The sequence below is a fragment of the Herpailurus yagouaroundi genome, unplaced genomic scaffold (assembly GCF_014898765.1).
Source record: "Herpailurus yagouaroundi ecotype Mexico unplaced genomic scaffold, PumYag 182, whole genome shotgun sequence".
In the NCBI taxonomy this organism is placed as follows: domain Eukaryota; kingdom Metazoa; phylum Chordata; class Mammalia; order Carnivora; family Felidae; genus Herpailurus; species Herpailurus yagouaroundi.
Genome location: NW_024412413.1, coordinates 10,665,067 through 10,686,760, shown reverse-complemented (window position 1 = coordinate 10,686,760; position 21,694 = coordinate 10,665,067). Strand labels below are relative to the sequence as shown.

Genomic DNA, 21,694 nt, shown 5'->3' with positions numbered 1-21,694 from the left:
CTCCTGGCCCTTCTGAGGTGGAGGGTGATGGGGGGCCAGGAGTGGGAGGTCCCTGGGGCCGCCCTGTAGACCTCTCCGGCTCCGTCTGTGGCCATCAAGCTGTGGTTCCTGTCCTCACCACCCCCGAGCCCTTCACCGGAAGAGGTGGTGCTGAGTCACCAGAGAGCCGTCCCAGCTGGAAGTGAGCGGCCTGCCGCTCAGACCCGCCAGGGGCTCTGGCTGCTGCAGACGCTGGCTGGGAGGCCCCCGGTTGCTCACAACTTCCTCCTGCCGCTTCTCGGCCCTCCGCGCACAACTGTGGCGCAGCACCGCCCCGGAGGGCCTTGCCTCGGCTTCCCCAGAGACTGCTCCCAGGAAGCAGGGTGCTAATTGCAGCTGGTTTCTAGAGAGGCCCCGGGGATGCTGCGCCGGGCCCCCCGCCAACCCCAGCTGCACCACGCTTACCCCTGGTGTGAGCGGAGTTTAGGCCCCGGTCCAGACGCAGGGGGGAATGGCGTGGCCACCGCGGAGCAGAGCAAGGGGGGGTTAGCCCCGGGGGTTGCCGCGTGATGTGGAGCCGGCCCCACATGCTGCTCTGCGGGAGAGGGTTCCCGTTTCGAAAAGTCTGGGCAAGGCTGCCTGCCGTTTGTCCTCCCTAGCAGATGATGGGAAGGCCTGCATTTAACAAGCCGGTTTCACTTTGCCCAACCTTGTCCTTCCCGGGCTGAACCCCTTGCCCATGGATACCATCGGGACGTGCTGGAGAACAGCCTGGGCACTTTTTTCCGTTGAGCAAATGAGGCATGTTTCTCTGTGCCAGGCCTCACTGGACGCACAGGGTGAGAGCTTCCCATCGGCGCAGATCCCTATGGAGTGTCCACCCCCCCCCCCCCCGCCCGACACACACACACACAAACACAGCCCTCCTGCAGCAAGGCTTCCAGACGCCCTGACCCCCCGCGCGCCCCCCCCCCCCCAGCCACAGGGCCTGGTTCCTGATCCTTCCCCACCAGGCCAGACTCTGCGAGGACAATTGTGAGGTCTCTGAACGACAGCGTCTAGTAGGAAGGTTCTAAATGAAACAAAACTTTACTCCCTGTAATGCCGCCCTGGCGTCCCAGGGGCACCACCTGGAGTACCGTCTCTTACCAGCTGTGGAAGGGCTGCTGGTTGGGGTGGGAATGTGTGCAGCTTCGAGCTGGGAGTCTGGGCCTGCTCTCAGCGGGGTCCCTGGCTTGCTGTGTGATTTTTGAGCAAGGTGCTTCCATTTCTGGCCTTTGGGTTCCTTTTTTTTTTTTTTTTTTTTTTTTTTTATTTTTTTTTAACAGAATTTTTTAAATTTATTTCTTTTTCAAGAGAGAGAGTGCAAGCTGGGAAGGGTCAGAGAGAGAGAGAGAAAGGGAGAGAGAATCCCAAGCAGGCTCCGTGCTGTCAGCACAGAGCCCAATGTGGGGCTCGAACCCAAGAACCCTGAGATCGTGCCCTGAGCTGAAACCAAGAGCCAGACGCTCAAACTGCTGAGTCACCCAGGCGCCCCCTTTAGGTTCCTTTTTGACAGTGGCGAGGGGCCCAGTGAACTACAAGGCCCTGCTGAGGCCTTCTGGAGCATCCTTGAGCAAAGGGGTTCCCCAAGCTCTTGGCCTGGAGTGACCCAGATGCTCCAGGGACAGGGATACCCCTTTCCTCTCTCGGACCTACCGTCTTCCCTTTTTCCTGGTCTATCCATCCAACTGTCAGCCATCCCACAGGTGCCTCTGAGCAGCCCCGTGCCAGGCTTGGCCCTGCGGTCAGCTCACAGGCTGACATGGAACCTACGAGCCGGGAGCTCAGCATGTCAGGGCAGAGCGATGGTAGGGAGGTGGGGCTGAGGTGCCACAGGAACCCCGCATCTGTCTAAAGGGCTGGGGGTGGGGTCTAATCATGGGAGGCGGCCCTCAGCCTCCAGTCCCTGGAGGAGTCATCCCCCAGCTTGGGAGTCATCCCCCAGCTTGTGTGTGGATCCCACCAGAGGTCCGGAGCACTGCCCGGGAGACCCAGAGCCTCTGGGGTGCTTGGGCTGGACGGGGGTGAACAGGGAAGGAGTGTTCTGTCTCTCGAAGGGTCACCCCCACCCCCATCTCGGGAGCAGAGGGACTTCCCAGACCTCGAAGCCACACTTCCACTTCTATTCATGCGGCTGGACACAGCAACTCGTTTGGGTTTCTTTTTTGGCAACCGCAGCGCACTGCTTAAGTTTGTGGCAGCCACAAGAAGCCTGTCTCTGCTGCCATCCGGCGCTCCCTGCCCCCAGTGTCCGCGCAGGCGGAGAGCACGGGGCCCGGCCTGGCACAGACCTGCCGCAGGCATCCTCTCCCGCCGTCCTCAGAACGGCCTGTAGTGATGGGAAACTGAGACCCGAAGGCACACATTAGGGCGCGAGTCCAACCAGCAGTCCTGGGAGGGGCCGCTCTGTCTCCCAAGCCCTCCCCAGCCCTCCGTTGGACCGCTGTTCCCTGCAGTCAGGGTTAAGGGCACAGGCTCTCCGGGGCTGTCAGGATCGTGAAGTCCCCCTGCCCTGGCCCCACCCCCAGGTTTCCTTCTGGCAAAGTCGTTCCGGCTCGAGAAGGCAGGGGGGTTTTCAGAGCCCCCGAGATCATACCGCACGCCTAGCTGCTCTGGGCAGAAGCCTCCACTCAGAGCCCAGCACGGATATGACCACGGACGAGCAACCTGTCAAAGTGTCTGAAATGCGGCCCCACGGCTGACCCCTGCTAGCACGGCCTCGGCGCCCAGCCACCGGCCTCCCTGCGCAGCCGACACTAGACCGTCCCAGGCTTGTGCAGTCTGTACAGAGGCCCCTGGGCCCCCGGAGCAGCCCCGGGGACGAAGGAGGGGGCAGGGGCCAGCCCCTGGAGTCTCCAAGCAGTGCCATCTGGCACGGCAGGAGAGCACAGGGGGGCTTTGGAGCCTGTCAGATCTGCTTTCCAACTTGGCCTCTACCACTTAACCAGCTTGGGACCCGGGGCCAGGGGCTCTGGTCTCCTCACCTGTGAAATGGGGACGAGGATACCAACCCCACCGGAGGATGTGCTGGACCACACGACAATAGGAGCTACTGTCCCCAAGAAGGCAGGACACACGGCGGGGGGGGGGGGGGGGCCCCACGTAGGCAGAAATGGGGGCAAGGGTCTTTTTATTCCAGACTTCACAGGCTGAACCCGCTCTCGCTCTTACTTCACCAAGGACATGGAGGCTCAGGTCAACCACCTCGTCCACGGTCACCCAGCTAGCGAGAGGCTGAGCCCAGCTGGCCGGCTTCGTCCACACACATTCAAGCTCTGTTCTAGCTGTCTCTGGGGAGGAAATAAGTGTCCATTGATGCAATGCCTCCACTTGCCATTCAAGTCAGCCCTGTCTCTTGAGCTCCTGTGACCATGGCACATTGCCAGGCCATACAGGATTCGGCACGAGCGGAGGAGACCCAGCCAAGTCAACAAGCCCTCGGCGATGCAGCGGGAAAAGGTCTCGTGACCGGAGAAGGGGCTGGCCGGTGACCTCCGAAGCCCCCACTTGTGCATTTGCAGTTCTAAAAGTACAATCTCGACCTTCACTGATGACACTGCGGGGTCCAAAAGTCTCTGATGACAACATCCTTCGGAGGGGCGGCCTACGATCCAACCTTTGGGGCGTCCGACCCTTTATGATTTGGCATCCAAGTGTGCTCGAGCTTAAGTATACCCTAAAATATACCCCTCACCCGGCCAGCAGCCCCACCCAGATGAGACAGAGAAGAGTGTCAGACTGGAGGGGAGCCTGGCGCCCGGTGGGGAGGCCCCAGGCCTCCACTGGGCTGGTTATATGGCCCCGGTTGTTTCCAGCCGCTGCTGCTATAGCCCCACATGTCCTGACCCCTCTGCAGGCCTGAGCTGGGGCTCAGGCCTGGGCAAGCCTAGGGGGGGAAAAGGGAGAAGCCAGACCTTGCCCTCAGGGACCTTCAGAACAGCTGGGGAAGTGGACAAGCCCAGACCCAGTGTGCCAGGCTGGAGGCAGGGCTGAAACAGGGCGGGGACACCATATAGCCCAGAGGTTTCCCAGGAAAAAAAAATTGTGGTACCTGGTGGCAAGCTGCTGGTTCAGGAGGTTTCAGTTTTGTTTTTTTTTGTTTTGTTTTGTTTTTTCAACATTTATTTATTTTTGGGACAGAGAGAGACAGAGCATGAATGGGGGAGGGGCAGAGAGAGAGAGAGGGAGACACAGAATCAGAAACAGGCTCCAGGCTCTGAGCCATCAGCCCAGAGCCTGACGCGGGGCTCGAACTCAAGGACCACAAGATCGTGACCTGGCTGAAGTCAGACGCTTAACCGACTGCACCACCCAGGCACCCCAGGTTTCAGTTTCCTATTTGTGCACCCATGAGGTTGTGCCCACCGCACAGATGGGGGAAACGGAGCCACCACGGTGTTCCGGGATCCGGCCGGTGAGGAAGGGGGACGGACAGGCCAGGACTGGAAGCCAGGCATTGCAAACCCGAGCCCTACATTTTAAGCAGCCACGTCTACACTGGACTCTGATTTCTCTCTCCGTCGAGGCATTCCTCAAGCCTGCCCTTTCGCTAGAATCCCCACCAGCGGTCTTCCAGTGGAGAACGTGGAGGTGGGCTAGGGAACCTTGTCTGGGATCTCCTCGGGCCAGCTTGAGCCGCGGGCTCGCAGTTGGGAGGCTCTGACTCCAGCAGCAGCAGCTGGAGGGTCGTCGTTCCCTTCTCGGCCCCTCCCCCATCCACAGCGGGCCTGTCTGGCTCTCCCTTTAGGGACTGGAGGAGCAGCAACCAGCGTCCAGTGAGTCCTCCCTGTGTGCCAGGCCTCCTCCTCGTCCTCCTCCTCCGTGAAGTACCCAGTCTGCCCACGCACACACGGTAGGGGCCCAAGTAATCCTCAAACTAAGTTAAAACTCGCAACAAAGCAAAGTGCAATGGGCGGGGCCGGACGCTACCTGATGCCCCTCCCTCTGCCCCCAGCCCTGGGGCCCCTGATGCCGGAGAGGGTGGGGGTTCAGAGTAAGGAGAACCTACTGTTGCCCAAAGTCTCTCATGTTGTATTCACTAACAGTTATGGAGCACTTTAAAAAAAAAAAATTTTTTTTTAACGTTTATTTATTTTGGAGACAGAGAGAGACAGAGCATGAACGGGGGAGGGTCAGAGAGAGAGGGAGACACAGAATCTGAAACAGGCTCCAGGCTCCAAGCTGTCAGCACAGAGCCCGACGCGGGGCTCGAACCCACGGACCGCGAGATCGTGACCTGAGCCGAAGTCAGCCGCTTAACCGACTGAGCCACCCAGGCGCCCCTGGAGCGCTTTGTTATGGAGCAACTTTGTTTTGGGTGGAGGGCCAAAGAAATCACTCCTACTGAGTCTGGGGGATCACAGCAGCACCCACATCACTGCCTTCGGAGAGGAAGGGCAAGGACTGAAGAAGTTTGCTGGAAGAAGGGACTTTACCGATGGAGGGAGCAGGGTGTCAGGGAGCTCCTCTGGAGGGTGGGGCACCCCCCTTAAAGGGGCAGCGGGAGTAGGCAGGGTTATCTTGTCCACTCCTCGGGATGGGCAGGGCCAGGACAGCTGGCCCATCAGGCCAATAAAGACGGCAAGTCCAGAGTTCCCGGGACTTGTCCAAGGGCACAAAGCAGCAAGGTGGCCCCAGGAAGCCAAAGTCCCCAGCCAGTCTCCAGTCGGGAAGCAGGCAGGGGTAACCTTTAGCTCAAGGTAGCCAGGGAATCCTTGGGAGAGGGAACCCGGGGGCAGCATCCTTGGGCCGGCCCAGATGGGCCAGTACAGGTTGGAGAGGCCTGTCCTTGGCCTCTGCCTCCTAAGCGTGGAATTCTCTTTCTCCTTTAAAACGGGTGCGAAAGTGGGCGCCTGGGTGGCTCAGTTGGCGGAGCGCTGGACTCTTGATTTCGGCTCAGGTCGTGATCTCGGGGTTTGTGGCATCGAGCCCCTGCTTCAGGCTCTGCGCCATCAGCCAACTCTCTCTCCTTCTCTCTCTCTCTCTCTCTCTCTCTCTCTCCCTCCCTCGCTCTGCCCCTCCCCCTCTCGTGCTGTCTCTTTCTCTCTCTGACTCTCAAAATAAAGAAACTTAAAAAAAAAAGGGTGTGTGTGTGTGTGTGTGTGTGTGTGTGTGTGTGTGTGTGTGTGAAAGTTATTTAAACCCACGGCCGGCAGGCCTGCGTGGGGGGCAGGAACCCAGAGGCCACCGCGGGTGGCCGGAGCCGGCTTACCTGCTTCCCGCCACCGGGGTTGGGCGGGGCGGGGCCGGGGGCGGGGCCGCCACACAACCTGTGGACGACCAGGCGGCCGCCGGCCCGACAGTCGCGGGGACCGGCCGGGGGGCCTGCGGGGGAGGGGGGGCCCGGAAGCCGGGGACGGGCGAGAAAACAAACTTGGAGAGAGGAGTGACCTGGGGGCTGGGGGCGGAGTCGCGCGCGGAGGAGGAGGGAGCGAGCGGCCGCCGGAGCGCGGCTGGCCCAGGAAGCGGAGAGCGCCGCCCACCCATCCGGGGAGAGAGCGGCACTGCGGGCGCAGGCAGGCTGGGCCGGGGGCTGCCGGGCCCTCGCCCCCCCCCCCCGCCCCCCGACCGTGACCCCGCGGCCCCCAGCCCGCGCCCAAGATGATGAAGAGGCAGCTGCATCGCATGCGGCAGCTGGCCCAGACGGGCAGCTTGGGACGGTGAGTGTCAACCCGCGCCTTCCCGGCCCCAAGCTCACCCCCGGCCCCGGACCCTAGGGGATGAGGGGTGGGGGAGGCGGGGACGGCTGGACAGCCGCCCTCTGACTGGCCGGAGCCCCTCTCTTTCTCCCTCCCCTCTGGGATGCCACCCCCACCTCCCGGGGCTCTGACCGGAGGGGCTAGGCCCTTTGGGGGAAAGGGGCACCCCCACCCGGATTGGAGCGGAGTGCAGGGAGGATCAAGGAACCTGGGTCTTCTCTGCCTCCCTGCGCCTCTTGAGTGGATGATCCTCCCTGGCCTCACTTGTCCTCTCTGTACAATGGGGACAGCTGACCATCTCTGGTTGCCTGAGGGAGGGGGAGGGGCGATCAGGGCCCCAGACCCTGGGGGAGGGGAGGAGACTAGGTCCCGTCTTGGAGGGCTGAGGGGCCTCCCTTGTCGGGCTGTGTGCCTCTTCCCCCCACCAAGCCCAGAGGCCTCCAGCTTCTCTCTCTTGCTTCTGCTTTTCCCAGCCTCAGGTGGAAACATCCCTGGGTCTCTGTTCTCCCTCCCCCCGCCCCCCCACCCCCTGCCACCCCCTGAGCCCTTGGGGTGGAAGCCAGAAGTTTGGGGAGCACCCAGGGCCTGTTTTCTCTCCTCTGCCCCCTGTGTTGCAAGTTTCCCCGTTCTCTGGGCCTCCGGGGAGGGGACTGGGTGTCCAGAGACCTGGCTCTAGTCTTCAGCTACCCAGATGCCTGTGTGAGCCTGGGCAGTCAGGCCCCCTGGCTCCGGGCCTCAGCGTCCCGTGTGTCCCTGGGCAGGGACCCAGGGCCTGCCGACCACCCCAGGCCAGAGTCCTGCGTGACTGACAGCCCAGGAGTGTGTGAGCTCACACACTTCCGTTCTTGGGGCCACCCTGGCCTCCTTCTCCCCGGGGTCAGCAGAAGACAGAGGCTGGGCCCTGGGGTGGCTTCTCAACTCCACTGCCTTGGGTTTCATCCGCCCTCTCGCAGGACACAGCCCTGGGTGGAGGAGGAAAAAAGTCATGTATCCTATTCCCGCCCCCACGGAATGTGCTCCGACTGGGATGAGGCAGGCAGGCGGGCCACCCAGGGCGGCCTCCAACGAGGAGGGGCACTGGGAACGATCGGGGTCCAGGTGCCCTGTTGAGGGGGCAGGGGGAGGCAGGGGGTTTCCTAACCCGGGCCGCCTCAGCAGAAGCTCCTTCCTCCCCCCCCCCGCCCCGCCCAACAGCACCCCGGAGACTGCCGAGTTCCTGGGGGAGGATCTGCACCAGGTACGTGCCCGGGCGGGTGGCAGGGCAGGCCCGCGCAAGCTGTCAGCAGAGGGCCCCGCAAGGACGAAGACGCCATTTGGGGGGTCAGGTTGAGTCATTCCCCAAGCTGTTGGCCATGGGGTCTCCAGGAGGAGGGAAGAGAAAGGTGGTTCCTGCTCTGGGAAAGAACAGGGCGGTGGGGCGGGGGGTGAGGGGCAACAACCTGCCACGCCGCGTAAACCCAGAGCCCCCCTCGCAGGTGGAGCAGCGGTTGGAGCCAGCCAAGCGGGCGGCCCACAATGTCCACAAACGGCTGCAGGCCTGTCTGCAGGGCCAGAGCGGGGCAGACATGGACAAGCGGGTGGTAAGTGGGGGGGGGGGGGGGGCGGGAAGGAGGGGCCTGGACCGAACACCTCTGTCCAATGGGAGAGGGAGGTCGGGGCTGGGGTCCCCCTGCTAGTCTGAGCCTCCGACACCAAGAGGGTCCGGACTGCTCTGTCCCAAGACCCCTCAGGCCATGTACTGATGAGGCTCTGCCTCTTCCCCATCCCCTTTTGGACCCCGCCCCCATCTGCACCAACCCCCTGAGCCAAGGCCAGGCCTCGGACAGCACCTGAACTTCTCGATGCAGTCTGCACCCAGAGCAGAGCAGAGCGGGCCCTCTGCACTGAGGCAGTGTGGGAGGGCTTCCTGAAGGAAGTGGCAGTTGGGTAGATATTAATACTCACTGGTATTAATCAACGGCATTTGTAGACTGATTACTGCTAGTCTGCGGCTAAGATAGGTTAATGCGTTGCCTCACTTAATTGCCGACGACACCCCCTAGGAGGAGGCTGCCTTATTAGCACTTTGTACCCAGGAGGAAATGAAGTCAGAGAGGTAAAGTCTTAAGGTCACACAGCTAGTAAGTGGCAAAACTGAGATTTGATCCCTGGTCTTTCCGGCCCAAGCTGGTGCTCCTAGTAACTCTCAGTGGGACGGTTTTGAGCTCTGCAGTGACTCAGTCCAGCCACATATGCCCTGGGGCAGGGGAAGGTCCCGGCTCCCTGGGTGTTCCCAGTGCCTACATTCTCCTTCCAACTGTGTCACCTTGGACAAGCTCCTTGCCTTCTGTTCTTGGTTTCCTACCGTGTGAGGGTACTTGGTCATTCCTTCCTGCCCAGTTGATTGGTTTCTGGGAGGGGAAAAGGGCACCCCAGGTGGGGTGGGGTCAGGGGACAGGGCCCCAGGAAGATGTCACTCCTCCGGGCCTCGTCATCATCCGGTCTCCACTCCTACCTAAGACTGTGGCCCTCCCGGCTTCCCTCTTCCCCTGTCCACACCCAGTGCCTCGGTGGGGCTCTGCCCCCCCCCCCCCCCCCCGAGAAGCCTGCCTTGTGCTTGGGTGGGGTGGAGGGAGGCTCACTGGGGGCCCCTGCTCACAGCCCGCCCTGCCCTTCCTGCAGAAGAAGCTCCCCCTCATGGCTCTGTCCACCACAATGGCCGAGAGCTTCAAGGAGCTGGACCCTGATTCCAGCATGGGGTGAGCAGGAACGGGGTGCCAAGCGGGGGATCTGGGCCGGGAGGGGTTCCAGGTGAGGGACGGGTGACCGGGATGGGGGTAGTTAGTGTCTCGAGCTGGGGGCGGGGGGCGGCGTCCAGGTCAGTGAGGGCGGCCAGGTCTGGGAAGGTGTTGGCTCAGCCAAGATGAAGGACAGATAGAAGGGGCAGGGGGTGACCGGGAGGGAGGAGGCCCCATCACGTGTTTCCGGACGGGAGTGCGGAGCTGTGGGGGCTGGGCCCACCGGTGTTGTATCCACAGGAAGGCCTTAGAGATGAGCTGTGCCATTCAGAACCAGCTGGCCCGCATTCTGGCCGAGTTTGAGATGACTCTGGAGAGGGATGTCCTGCAGCCGCTCAGCAGGCTGAGTGAGGTGACCTGCCCCCTGCCCCCTCCCCGCCCAGCTTGCCCAGCCTCGGCTCCCACCTCCCCAGCCTGCCGACCGACCCCCTCCCTCCCCGTGTACCTGCCCCCAGGAGGAGCTGCCGGCCATCCTCAAGCACAAGAAAAGCCTGCAGAAGCTGGTGTCTGACTGGAACACCCTGAAGAGCAGGTGGGAGCCATGGTCCTTGGGGGGGGGGGGGGGGTCCATGCCTAGATCAGCCCATAACGGTGGCCACAGAACCCACACTAGAACAGCGGGGGCAGGGTCCACTGGGTACTGTGTGTACTTGGGGATTCATCCGGTCTTTAGGAACGCATGTGAGGGTACATGTGAGAGTTCCTCTCTGAACATGGGTGTGCGCGTGCTTGTGCCAGCCGGGGGTGACTCCAGAGCCTGGGGTAGCTATCAGGGATCCCCCAAGATCCCTGGACTGCAGGACGCCCCCACCCTCCACTCTGGAGCTCGGTGGCCGCGATCACCAAGCCCACCACCAGGGGGAGCCCCTGAGCACTCATGGCCCAGGCTGGGCGGAGGCCCAGGGCCAGCAGAGCTCTGGGATGTTCATCCATAAATCCCGAAACCTTGGGGGGTCAGGCATGTGGAAGGGACACTTGGCTCTGGACATGCAACGGGGACAGTGACCCCCCCCCCCCACCTTGGGATCGTTGCCAGGCTCACTCAGGCAGCCAAGAACTCGGGCGGCGGTCAGGGTCTGGGCGGTGGCCCCGGCAGTTACAGCCACACGGCCACCGCCACCAAAGTGGAGACGCTGAAGGAGGAGGAGGAGGAACTGAAGAGGAAGGTGGAACAGTGCAAGGTGAGCGAGCACTTGGAATTCCCTGGACGTGAGGGGGTGGCGAGGGCGGGTACTGACCCCATTTCACAGGGGAGGGAACTGAAGCTCAGAGAGGCCATGTGACTCACCCAAGGCCACACAGCTAGGAAGCAACAGAGCCCAGGATTTGAATCCAGGCCGTCAGCCTCCAAGCTGTGTGCGCTCGGCCACTATCTTGTGGCCTCTTGTGTCTACACCGTACCCGTCATTCCTGGGAGGCGGGGACTTGGGCTACTCACCACGGTCTCGGTGTGTTTGCGGAGTGAGCAGATGAATGAATGGTGACTAAGACAAGCCACCGTGCTTAGGGCATGAGGCACAGAGATGAGGACTAGAAGCCGTAAAAGTCCCTTAAGAGCCGGGGTGGCTCAGTCGGTCAAGCGTCTGACTCTTGATTTCGACTCAGGTCATGCTCTTGCAGCTCGTGGGTCCAAGCCCCGCATCGGGCTCTGCCCTGACAGTGCAGAGCCTGCTTGGGATTCTCTCTCTCTGTGCCCCTCACCTGCTTGTGCTCTCTCTCTCTCTCTCTAAACACACAATATATATGTAAGAGTTCAAGGGGGGTCCCTGTGGGCCATCCCCAAGTGCAAACCTTGGCAGAGAGAGGAGAGTTGGCCGGGGCCTTCCACGTATAGCTTGGACGAGTCACGAACCCCTCTAGGCCTCAGCTTCCCCTTTCTGTCCCCAAGGACGAGTACTTGGCCGACCTTTACCACTTCGCCACCAAGGAGGACACATATGCCAACCACTTCATCCACGTGAGTCCGAGAGTGGGCTCCGGCCAGTGGAACTCAGGGGTGGACACCAGGGGCCCCCTGAGACACCCTTCAAGATGTGGGAGGGAGGGGTGTGTTCTTAGGGACTCCGGGGAGGAGGCTCAGCTTCCCTCACCCACCCTGGGGCCACCCCCTTGTCCCCGCAGCTCATGGAGATCCAAGCTGATTACCATCGCAAGTCTCTGAGCTCACTGGACACGGCCCTGGCTGAGCTGAGGGAGAACCACAGCCAAGCAGGTGGGGACCCAGGTGGACCCAGGGGACCCCACCCCCCCTGCCCCCAGCCCTGCTCAGGGCATGTTGAGATGCTTGCACTCCATCCTGGGAGGCAGTAGGGAGCCCCGGATGAGTTCTGAGCAGATGCGTTCCGATTCGATTTGTGACTGAGAAGTCACTCTGCCGTGCGGCGTGATGGAATGAAGGGGAACAGAACAGGAGTCGGGAGACCTTTAAGAGGCAGGAGGGAAGGGGTGATGGCCCGGGCTAGGGGCGACACAGTGGAGGTGGGTGGATTCGAGAGAGATTGGGCAAAGCGGTAGCCCTTGAGGATGTCTGGGGGTGGGTGGGGCGGGGGCTGGCTGTCCAGGGACGCGGGGGAGCCCGGGCCACTGATCTGTCTCGTCCCTGCAGACCCCTCCCCCTCGATGACGGCCGCCCCCTTCTTCAGGGTGTATGGGGTGTCACTGGGAACCCATTTGCAAGAGCTGGGCCGGGACATCGCCCTGCCCATCGAGGCCTGCGTCATGATGCTGCTTTCTGAGGGCATGAAGGAAGAGGTGGGGCCCGTGGGGGCAGGTCGGGAAGGGACACGGGGGCCGGAATCCTTAGAGCACAGGTGCCTGTGAGGCCACGGCCTCCTGTTGCCAAACTGACATCACGGCCCACTGAGTGATGTTCATGGGCAGCCGCTGTGCCGTAAACCCTTTCCACGTCTTGCTCCGTTTAGTCATCCCCAAAACCCTGGGAAGGAGCCTTCACCAGCTCCATTTTACGAGGGAGAGACGGAGGCCAAGAGGAAAACGGGCCCAGTGGCACACGAGAAGGTGTCAGTAAAGCCAGGGACCCCCATGCAGTCACTCGCGCTGCTCTCATCCGTCCCGTGCACCTTGCCGGCGCTGGTCTATCGGCTCCTGCCCCGAGGACAGACCCTTAGACGCGGAACCTACTCGCAGAGCGACCTGGGCTTCTAGACAGTGCTGCCGGGCCTCCTTCCTCCCTTCCACGCCCACCCAGACGCCTGTGTCCCCACCGCTTTCCCTGCTGCCCCCAGACTTCCCACTTCGCGCCGAGTCCTAGACCTTGAGAGTTGAGGGCGGCCACGCATCCTGTGGTCCCCACTCTGCCCACCAGACCGGGTGGGGACACAGGCCCGGTGAGGGCCGAGCGCCCACCCTGAGCGAGCCAGGGCCTCCCGGCCAGGGCGTTCTCCCCTGCCGCCCCTCTGTGACCCCCGCCCGTTTCCTCTCGCACCCCAGGGTCTCTTCCGCCTGGCCGCTGGGGCCTCGGTGCTGAAACGTCTCAAGCAGACCATGGCCTCGGACCCACGCGGCCTGCAGGAGTTCTGCTCCGACCCCCACGCCGTGGCAGGTGCCTGCCCCGAGGAGCCCCGGGAGGAGGGCCTTCCCCCCAGATCCCTTCCCCTCAACAGCCTGAAATGCTCCCACGATAGTTTGGCTGAGGGCCTGATCATCTGCCAAGGAGACACCTCCGGAGACATAGGGGTCCTTAAAGTGGGGTCCATGATGTGTACGTACATTTTTCTGGGACCAGGTCCACCAGCCTTCGGCATTTTCTCCAAATGGCCCATGGCCCAAAGAAATGATCAGATCTAGACACATTGTGGGAACAAGGGCCTGGTTCCCAACAGATGGAGAGAGCTGGGCACTGGCGTGGAGGTAGGGGGCTTGGGGGACTGGGTCTAAGCCCCGTCCCCCCACTCCCACCCTGCCACCGCTTCAGGTGCCCTCAAGTCCTATCTGCGGGAGCTGCCAGAGCCCTTGATGACCTTTGACCTCTATGACGATTGGATGAGGGCAGCCAGGTGAGTTTATGCTGGGGAGGGCGGGGCTGCAGAGGTAGGGCCCCAGGGCCCTGGCCTGGCTCACCCGGTCTCTCCTCACCACCCAGTCTGAAGGAGCCAGGAGCCCGGCTGGAGGCCCTCCAGGAAGTGTGCAGCCGCCTCCCCCAGGACAACCTCAGCAACCTCAGGTGAGCCCAAGCCTGCCCCCTCGGCCCGAGCAGCATTTCTGAAACCACGGCTAAAATGGCCTAGTCCTATCTTCCATCCTGACGTTGCAGCTAAACACACACCTTGAACCTCTGAAGCCACACCACCTGGCTTCAGATTCCCACCTCTGCCACCTTGTGGTCCGAGGCAGGTGAGCTGACCGCTCTGTGCCTCAGTGCCCTCATCTGGAAAACACAGAGCATAGCAGTCCCTACCCCGCAGGGTGGCTGGGAGAGTCTCAGCTTAGCTCAATGCCTGACACATATATGGTGCTCAGCAGGTCAGCCGACTTAACTATTAAAACATTTTAGGGGGGCGCCTGGGTGGCGCAGTCGGTTAAGCGTCCGACTTCAGCCAGGTCACGATCTCGCGGTCCGTGAGTTCGAGCCCCGCCGCGTCGGGCTCTGGGCTGATGGCTCAGAGCCTGGAGCCTGTTTCCGATTCTGTGTCTCCCTCTCTCTCTGCCCCTCCCCCGTTCATGCTCTGTCTCTCTCTGTCCCAAAAATAAACGTTGAAAAAAAAAAAATTTTTTTTAAATAAAACATTTTAGGGGTGCCTGGGTGGTTCAGTCGGTGGGGCATCTGACTCTTGATCTCAGCTCAGGTCGTGATCGCAACGGTTCGGGGGATCGAGCCCCGCATCGGGCTCTGTGCTGATGGCTCAGAGCCTGGAGCCTGCTTTGGATTCTGTGTCCCCCCCCCCCGCCCCTCCCCCACTCATGCTCTGTCTTGCTCTGTCTCTCAAAAAGAAATAAATGTTGGGGCGCCTGGGTGGCTCAGTCGGCTGAGCGCCCGACTTCGGCCCGGGTCGTGATCTCGCGGTTCGTGAGTCCGAGCCCCGCGTCGGGCTCCGGGCTGACGGCTCGGAGCCTGGGGCCCCCTTCGGATTCTGTGTCTCCCCGTCTCTCTGGCCCTCCCTGCTCACGCTCTGTCTCTCTCTCTCTCTCTCTCAATAATAAATAAACGTTAAAAAAAATTTTTTTTTAATAATAAATAAATGTTAAAAGCAATCAAAAACAAATTTTAAGCCACCCGATGGGGTACCTTTGCCACTCTTTGGAAACCCCAGGCTGAGAAATTCTCAGGCCTCAAGGGCGTCAATGGGTGTTCATGGCCAAAGACGCCCTGTCCCTGGCCAAGCCCACCTTCTGCCTCCCCAGGTACCTGATGAAGTTCCTGGCACGGCTGGCCGAGGAGCAGGAGGTGAATAAAATGACGCCCAGCAACATTGCCATCGTCCTGGGGCCCAACCTGCTGTGGCCTCCCGAGAAAGAAGGGTGAGGGGCTGCAGCTCGGGGGAAGGCGGCAATCCCCACCCCACCCGTCCGCTGCTTATTTGTTCCCCCGGGCCTCAGTTTCCCCATCCTTGGAGTGGATCAAGCAGCTCCTCCTCTCCAGGCTGCCAAAGGGAGCGTGGACCCCACGGGGCTTTGGAGATGGGCATTCTGGGTGATACTGGTAGCGGGCTGCCTGGAAGGCTGGGAGCCCAGCGATTGCGTTCCAGCCCCGCCCCTCGACCTTCCAGAAATGCCTTTAGGAAGCTCACTCTCCAGAGCTCCCGCTGCTTCCTCTGTAAATTGGAGAGAAATCATTAGCAACTTTGAGGGGTTTGGCGTGGGGAATTAGACGAGAAAATGGAGAAATGTTTTATGCGCCGTAAAGGGCGAGGGGTCATTATAATTCACCCGGCCACAGATGGCACAAAGATTTCATTCGTTTGCTGAGGACGATTACTTGGGCGAGGCAGCCTAGAGCCGAGAACTACGAGGAAGAGGGTCCCGTCCCTGGCGAGCGATGCCTGTTGTGGGTGAGGGAAGGGGAACATTTGGCACGTGGGCGACACATTTGTCATCCCCCGGTGGTCCCTGAGCTTTCTGAGAACAGGCACTTGGCGTGATTGGGCCACACAGAGTTGGGGTCGCTAACAGGTTGCAGAATGGATGGCTCACCTCCGTTCCTTTTTTTGCCCCAGGGACCAGGCCCAGCTGGACGCAGCCTCAGTGTCCTCCATCCAGGTGGTGGGCGTGGTCGAGGCTCTGATACAGAACGCGGACACCCTCTTCCCGGGAGGTGAAGTTCCCATCTTTGTGAACGTGTCCCCTTGTGCCCTCATCTGCCCAGCTGGGTGCCCTCCAGACTTAGCTTCCGTCCCTGGCGGCCTCATTATGAGGCCCGGAGCAAATTGCTTCTCTGCCGTGAGCCTCACTGTCTCCCCTGTACAATGGGGATGATCCTGCCTGCCTCGTGGGATTGTCGTGAGGCTCACGTGGGAGTAGGGAGGTGATATGTGGTCCAGATAACGTCGGGGGAAAAGGAAAGAGGCCCTGATGTTGGCCGAGGCGGGAAGGCTGGTGGAGGTTCTGGAAGCTGAGACCTGCTTCCTTCTGTCTGCAGACGTCAACTTCAACGTGTCAGGCCTGTTCTCAGCCCCTGTCCCCCAGGACAAGGTCAGCAACAGGCCAGCTTCTGAGGAGCTTCCAATGGTCGCTGTGTCCACACCCGCTCCAGCCCCAGCCCCTGCCCCGGCCTCAGCGGCTGCCAGGGAAAGGTAAGGACTGATGGAAATGAATGACCCCCATCTTTGCCCCAAGATGTCCCGCTTGAGGCACGATCTCCGGGCTTCCAACAGCATCTTGGGAAATGTCATTATTGTATTTTCCATCCCAAATACCAGGATTCCCCATTTGGAGTGGACGGGGTGGAGACCCAGAGGCTGTATTCCTCTCGGCCTCTAATGTGCCTCCTCGCTCGTCGTATGGCTGTTTACTGAGCACCCACTATGTTCCAGGCACTGTTTCAGGCCCTGGGGATTTAGGGAACTAGGGAGCTGGTCAGCTGGAATTTTGTAAACACCTTCCAGTGTTCTCTTTGGTCCTTCAGATCTCGAAGGGCTCCGTCGTACATGTTGTCTCCACACCAAACAGGCACTATTCTGTCATCACCCAGGCAGGGCGCAAACCGTGACTTTTCTCGGAGGAACAAAACAGACAGACGCTGGCCTTAGAGCTTGCTTTCCTAGGGCCGGGGAGAGAGAGCCAACAAGTACATCCATAAATGGGTACTGTCATGGCAGGCAGTGATAACGTGCCCTTACAGGAGAAGAGAGCAGGTTAGGGGGAGGGAGTAGGGAGCTGCTCTAGCCTGGGGATCAGGAAAGCCTCCCTAAAGAGGAGCCAACTGAGCAGAGACCTGGAGGAAACCCAGAAGGAGCCATGGCCGCCCCTTCTGCTTCTTGTCCGTTCTCTGGCTTCTTGTGGCTGGAACATTCAGTGGAGATCACATGGAGGCCGAGAGCCGAGGCCCTGCTTTCTACCTGCCATCCTGGCCCATGGGGACCCACCGTCACAGTGTCACATGGAAGCCAGGGGTTCAGCGGACCCAAACTCTGGCCAATGCCAGGAGTGTCTTCTTGAGGGAGGGGGGGCCCAGCCTGGGGACAGATCCCAGGCCCGGTGACCAGGGGCAGGGGACAAGTCCTGGGAGGATCCAAAGTTAGTCTGGTGCCTTGGGAGTCTCCCCAAGATTCCAGACTTCTGGGAGATGGCCAAGCTGGACCCTGGCCCTCTCCTTCTTTCACAGGATAGAGTCCGAGGCGCCCCCCAGACCAGCCTCTCCCAAGGTCAGTAGGAGCCCCTCGGAGGCAGCCACTCCAGGGGAGGACATGGCTCGAAAGAGTAAGTTGGCCAGGGGAGGGAAGGGGGGAAGAGGGTGGGCAAGGAGAGGAGCTGGGCGATCAGACCATCTCGTGTTTTCGGACAGCTGGGAGGCCAGGAATCCAGGTGGCTAAGAGCCTAGGTTTGCTGCCTGACGCTCTGGGTTCAGATTCTGGTGCTGTGACCTTGGGCAGGTGACTTCACTGTCTGCCCCCTCAGCTTCCTCCTCTGTGTAATGAAATAATGACCGCACCTACCTTGTAGGGCTGTTGGGCAAATTAAACGGTGCTCTCCTAGCTGGCAGCTGGTACCCAGTAAGCGCTCGATAAAGGTTAGCCCTCCTCCTGAGCGTAGCGGGGCTGTGGATTCCGGCCCCTCAAGAAGTCCAGAGATCAGAGTGAAGAGGTGGGATAGAGGCTTCAAAGGGCTGGTGGGCTGGGCGTGGAAAGAAACTCGGGGCTCCTCTGAGCCCCTTTGGTGCACTCACCTGTTGACTTGGCCTAAAGCCCAGCAGGTGAGAAGGTGCAGGGTTCAGATGAGGGGTCACTGCCACTGCTCAGGACACTTGGGAGGGCCCAGCCAGCCCAGGAGGCACTGGAGTTTTCTCCCTGGGGGTACAATGTAGAGCTCCAGGACCCTCCGGACCAGCATGGGGTTGACGGGTCACACAGGGGCCTTCCTGCAGGAGGAGGCTTCCAGCCACCATTCCTGGATGGGGACAAGTGGGATAGGTGTTCACCGGGGCTCAGCACCTCAAGCCCCTGAAGGTCTTTGTGTCAGCCCTGGGAGGTCCAGGCTCTCATCCCATCTTAACGATGAGGAAACTGAGGCCCCAGAGGGGCAAGCGATTTGCCCAAAGCCCACGGTGGGTGGAGGCAGGGCTAGGACCCGTGTCCGGGCCTCTTGGCTCCTCAGCTGCCTCACGCAATCGGAACGGTGTAGCAGGATCTCTGAAAACCAGGGTGGGTGGCTCTGGTGGCTCCTGAGAGGTGAGAGTGGCCCAAGAATCCAGAGGAGCGGTGAGCGTTTCTTCATTCAGCGACTGTGTATCGATCCGTGGCCCGCGCCGTGCTAGCCAACCCCCGCACGGGATGGCCTCGCTCAGTTTCCGTTCCAGCCGGGGACTCAAGCAAAATAAACACGGCCATGGTCATTGCAGAGGGCAGCAGGGCCTGTGAAGAAAATACAACAGGAAAATATGACAGTAACTGGAGCAGGGCAGGGGAAGGGACACGGAGAGAGGCCTAAGTGACAGGGAGCCGGCCGTGGAAACCGTGTTCCCGGCAGAAGGAATGGCAGGTGCAAAGGTCCTGCGGTAGCATGGAGCTTGGTGGACTGGCCACAGGCAATGTGGATGCCTAACTGCCCCTGTCCTTCCTCCACAGCTAAGCGCCCAGCGCCAGCCCGGCCCACCATGCCGCCCCCCCAGGTCTCCAGCCCGCGCTCCTCCCCTCCAGCCCCACCCCCGCCCCCTGGCTCTGGCAGCCCCGTGACCCCCCAGGCCCTGCCCCGCCGCCTGGTCGGCAGCAGCCTCCGGGCCCCCACGGTGCCACCCCCCTTGCCCCCCAACCCCCCGCAGCCCGCCCGACGCCAGAGCCGGCGTTCGCCGGCCTCCCCGGGGCCGGCCTCCCCTAGCGCAGTGTCTCTGAGCATGCCTGTGCAGGTGGACCTAGGGGTGGCCACAGAGGAGGGACGGGCCCCTGAGGTTGTAGGCAGGGCCTCCACTCCCCCGGCCATCCCCCCTCAACCCCGGCCCAGAAGCCTCGCCTCAGAGACCGACTGAGCTGGTGGTTTCCCCTGCAACAGTCAGCATCTCCTCCCTCCCACCGGTCTACCCAGGACACAGCCCTCGCCCTTCCCAGGGCTGGGGGCCTCCAGCCTCTGCCTACAAGTGCCTCGGTGCCCGCTGGGTCGGCCCCCCTGGCAAGGAGGACTCAGGCTAGTCCTCCACTTCCAGACCTTTTCCTCCTGAACCCACACTGGGCTTGGGGGCCCCTCACCCGACTCCCAGCTCTCTGGCAGGGTCCCAGGGGAGCCGCCGGAAGGAAGGAGGGGCCTGCCTGCCCCTACAGGACTCTTAATTGTCTCTTGCCAACGTATTTTTTTGTAAGGCTGGTAAATAAATTATTTTGGACAAATCCGGAGCAGCTGCCCAAATGATGGTTGGTTTTTTCTGCCCTCCAAATAAAGAAGCCACTTTCATAAAGGGGAAGATCTTTCCTGTTCTTTGCCTCCTTTCTTTCTTGCTGTCTGGAATGATAAGAGCCAGCATTTTTAGCTCTTACTACTCTGTGCTATACATTGTGCTTTTCCACGCGTGGTTTCCATGGACTACTCTCCCTGGGAAGTGGATCCCGTCACCTTCATACAGGTTGAGGAGACTGGGGCTCAGAAAGCGACCTCCCAGACACACAGCAAGTGAGGCATGGACGTGGAAGGAGGACGCGGGTCTGATTCCAGAGCCTGGGCCCGTCCCTCACATCCGGAGCAATTAGCTGCCTAGTGTTCCACTTTCCTCATCCAGGAAACAGTACAGCAGTTTCCACCCCAGGACTGTCGTTCCGAGAATGAAACGGGACATTCCTATAAAGACCAAAGCATCACCCTTGCACACAGAAGCGCCCCATAAGCACTGGCTCCCGTGAATGCCAATCCCCCCAACCCCTGGTGTTCTCCGAGTAGGCAGGAAAGGCTCCCTCGAAGAGCAGGGATGGATCTGTCTGCAAACCGCTGAGGCTGCTGGGTGCTGCACCCTGAGCCAGACCCCGGCCTCAGCCCAACACCCAGGGAGCTCCTGGGAACAGACACACAGGAGAGCTGACAATCAGAATCAAGTATGATCGCACCGGGAGCCCATGTGAAACCAGTTAGGGGCTGACCATCGAACCCAGACTCATGTCTTTGTGTGTGGAGGGCACAGGTAGGCTTCGTGGGAGAGGTGATTCAAAGAGGAGTCTTTCAGGAGTTGACCAGGTGAAAAAGTCAGGGAAGAAGGAAGAACATTCCAGGCTAAGGAGACCACCTACTACAGGAGCAAAAGGCCAGCGGGCATTGGGGACCGGAAATTATCTGAGCCTCAGAGAGGGTTGATAGGGTGTGGCTTTTCCCAGGTTGCTCCTGGAGGTCAGGTCTTCAGAGCCTTCTCAGAGGTCAGACAACTTGGAATTTTGTTTTAATTTTTTTTTTTTTCAAACGTTTATTTTTATTTTTGGGACAGAGAGAGACAGAGCATGAACGGGGGAGGGGCAGAGAGAGCGAGGGAGACACAGAATCGGAAACAGGCTCCAGGCTCCGAGCCATCAGCCCAGAGCCCGACGCGGGGCTCGAACTCACGGACCGTGAGATCGTGACCTGGCTGAAGTCGGACGCTTAACCGACTGCGCCACCCAGGCGCCCCAGACAACTTGGAATTTTGACACATGCCTCCCCGAGTAGGGACTTAGGCAGCTAAGTCACGCTCTCGCTGCTGCCTGAGCCACTGACTACTGTTGCTCTGGCTCCTTCCCTCCCCAGGGTGCTTAGTGACAGGCTGCCTCTCCCAGCCTGGTGACCCAGTGCCTCTCCACCCTGGCCTCGCAGTACAACCCCTACGTCATTAAAAAACAGCAAATCAATAAATAAAGTCCCGGGCCCCACCCAATTAAGTCAGGATCTCTGGGGTGCTGCGTCGCTTTGGTATTTTTAAACAGCATTTGTCAAAGTCACCGAACTGTACATGTAAGATGTGCACATCTTACTTGTATGCAAATTAAACCTCAAAATACATGTTCCCCGGGGGGACTCTACCAGCCAGCGACGAGAACGACTGGTCTAGGCCCAGGGCCCCAGCGCTCAAGAAGACACTATGCGCCTCTCTCCTAATCATACCCACACGCTTCTCAGGACTTGGCTCAGAACCGGAGCGTCCAAGGTTCAGAGGGCAAGGGGTTCTGACCCAAAGGCAACATCTCCCTTGGCATCTGTTTTCCTCCTAGCAACTAAGCTTCTGATTGGCTGGGGAACGTGGCTCTCCGCTCCAGATTTTCTATTCGTAACTCTTTACTGGCCAAGAAGAACGTCAGTTTATCCTTTAAAAGGCTAGTCGGGGTTGAAACTCGGCGGCAACTGGCCTAGCAGAGCTAGGGGGAGGGGCGAAGGGCTAGGCTCCGTCTTTATTGGCCCCCGCCCCTCGGCCGCGGCCGCGATTCACCGTGCTCTCCAGGCTCTGTTAGCTCGGGGCCTCGGTCCTCTCCGAGGTTCTTGCCCCCATTGGCCCGCGGGCCGGGCCGTGACTCCGCCCCCTGGCCCTTCCCGCGCGTCGATTGGCAGCTGCGGGGAACGGGGCGGGCTGCGGGCGAGCGCGCC

The 21,694-nt window shown here is 60.7% G+C and overlaps 1 protein-coding gene across 2 annotated transcripts; it reads left to right on the top strand.

Moving 5' to 3' along the window:
• Positions 1 to 6,439: 6,439 nt before the first annotated feature.
• On the top strand, positions 6,440 to 19,562 carry SH3BP1 (SH3 domain binding protein 1). Of its 2 annotated transcripts, none has more exons than XM_040490887.1 (18): positions 6,440 to 6,680; positions 7,914 to 7,956; positions 8,195 to 8,299; positions 9,381 to 9,457; positions 9,737 to 9,848; positions 9,952 to 10,028; positions 10,533 to 10,677; positions 11,385 to 11,453; positions 11,618 to 11,708; positions 12,102 to 12,247; positions 12,947 to 13,058; positions 13,431 to 13,512; positions 13,599 to 13,679; positions 14,858 to 14,974; positions 15,670 to 15,767; positions 16,092 to 16,245; positions 17,277 to 17,371; positions 19,362 to 19,562. In XM_040490887.1, the coding sequence occupies exons 1-18, from the start codon at positions 6,622 to 6,624 to the stop codon at positions 19,508 to 19,510; spliced, it is 1,812 nt and encodes a 603-aa protein (XP_040346821.1). In that variant the 5' UTR covers positions 6,440 to 6,621; the 3' UTR covers positions 19,511 to 19,562. The 2 variants fall into 2 exon arrangements, with proteins under 2 accessions (XP_040346821.1, XP_040346820.1); XM_040490886.1 differs by having other exon boundaries at positions 6,446 to 6,680; positions 18,736 to 19,558.
• Positions 19,563 to 21,694: the final 2,132 nt, after the last annotated feature.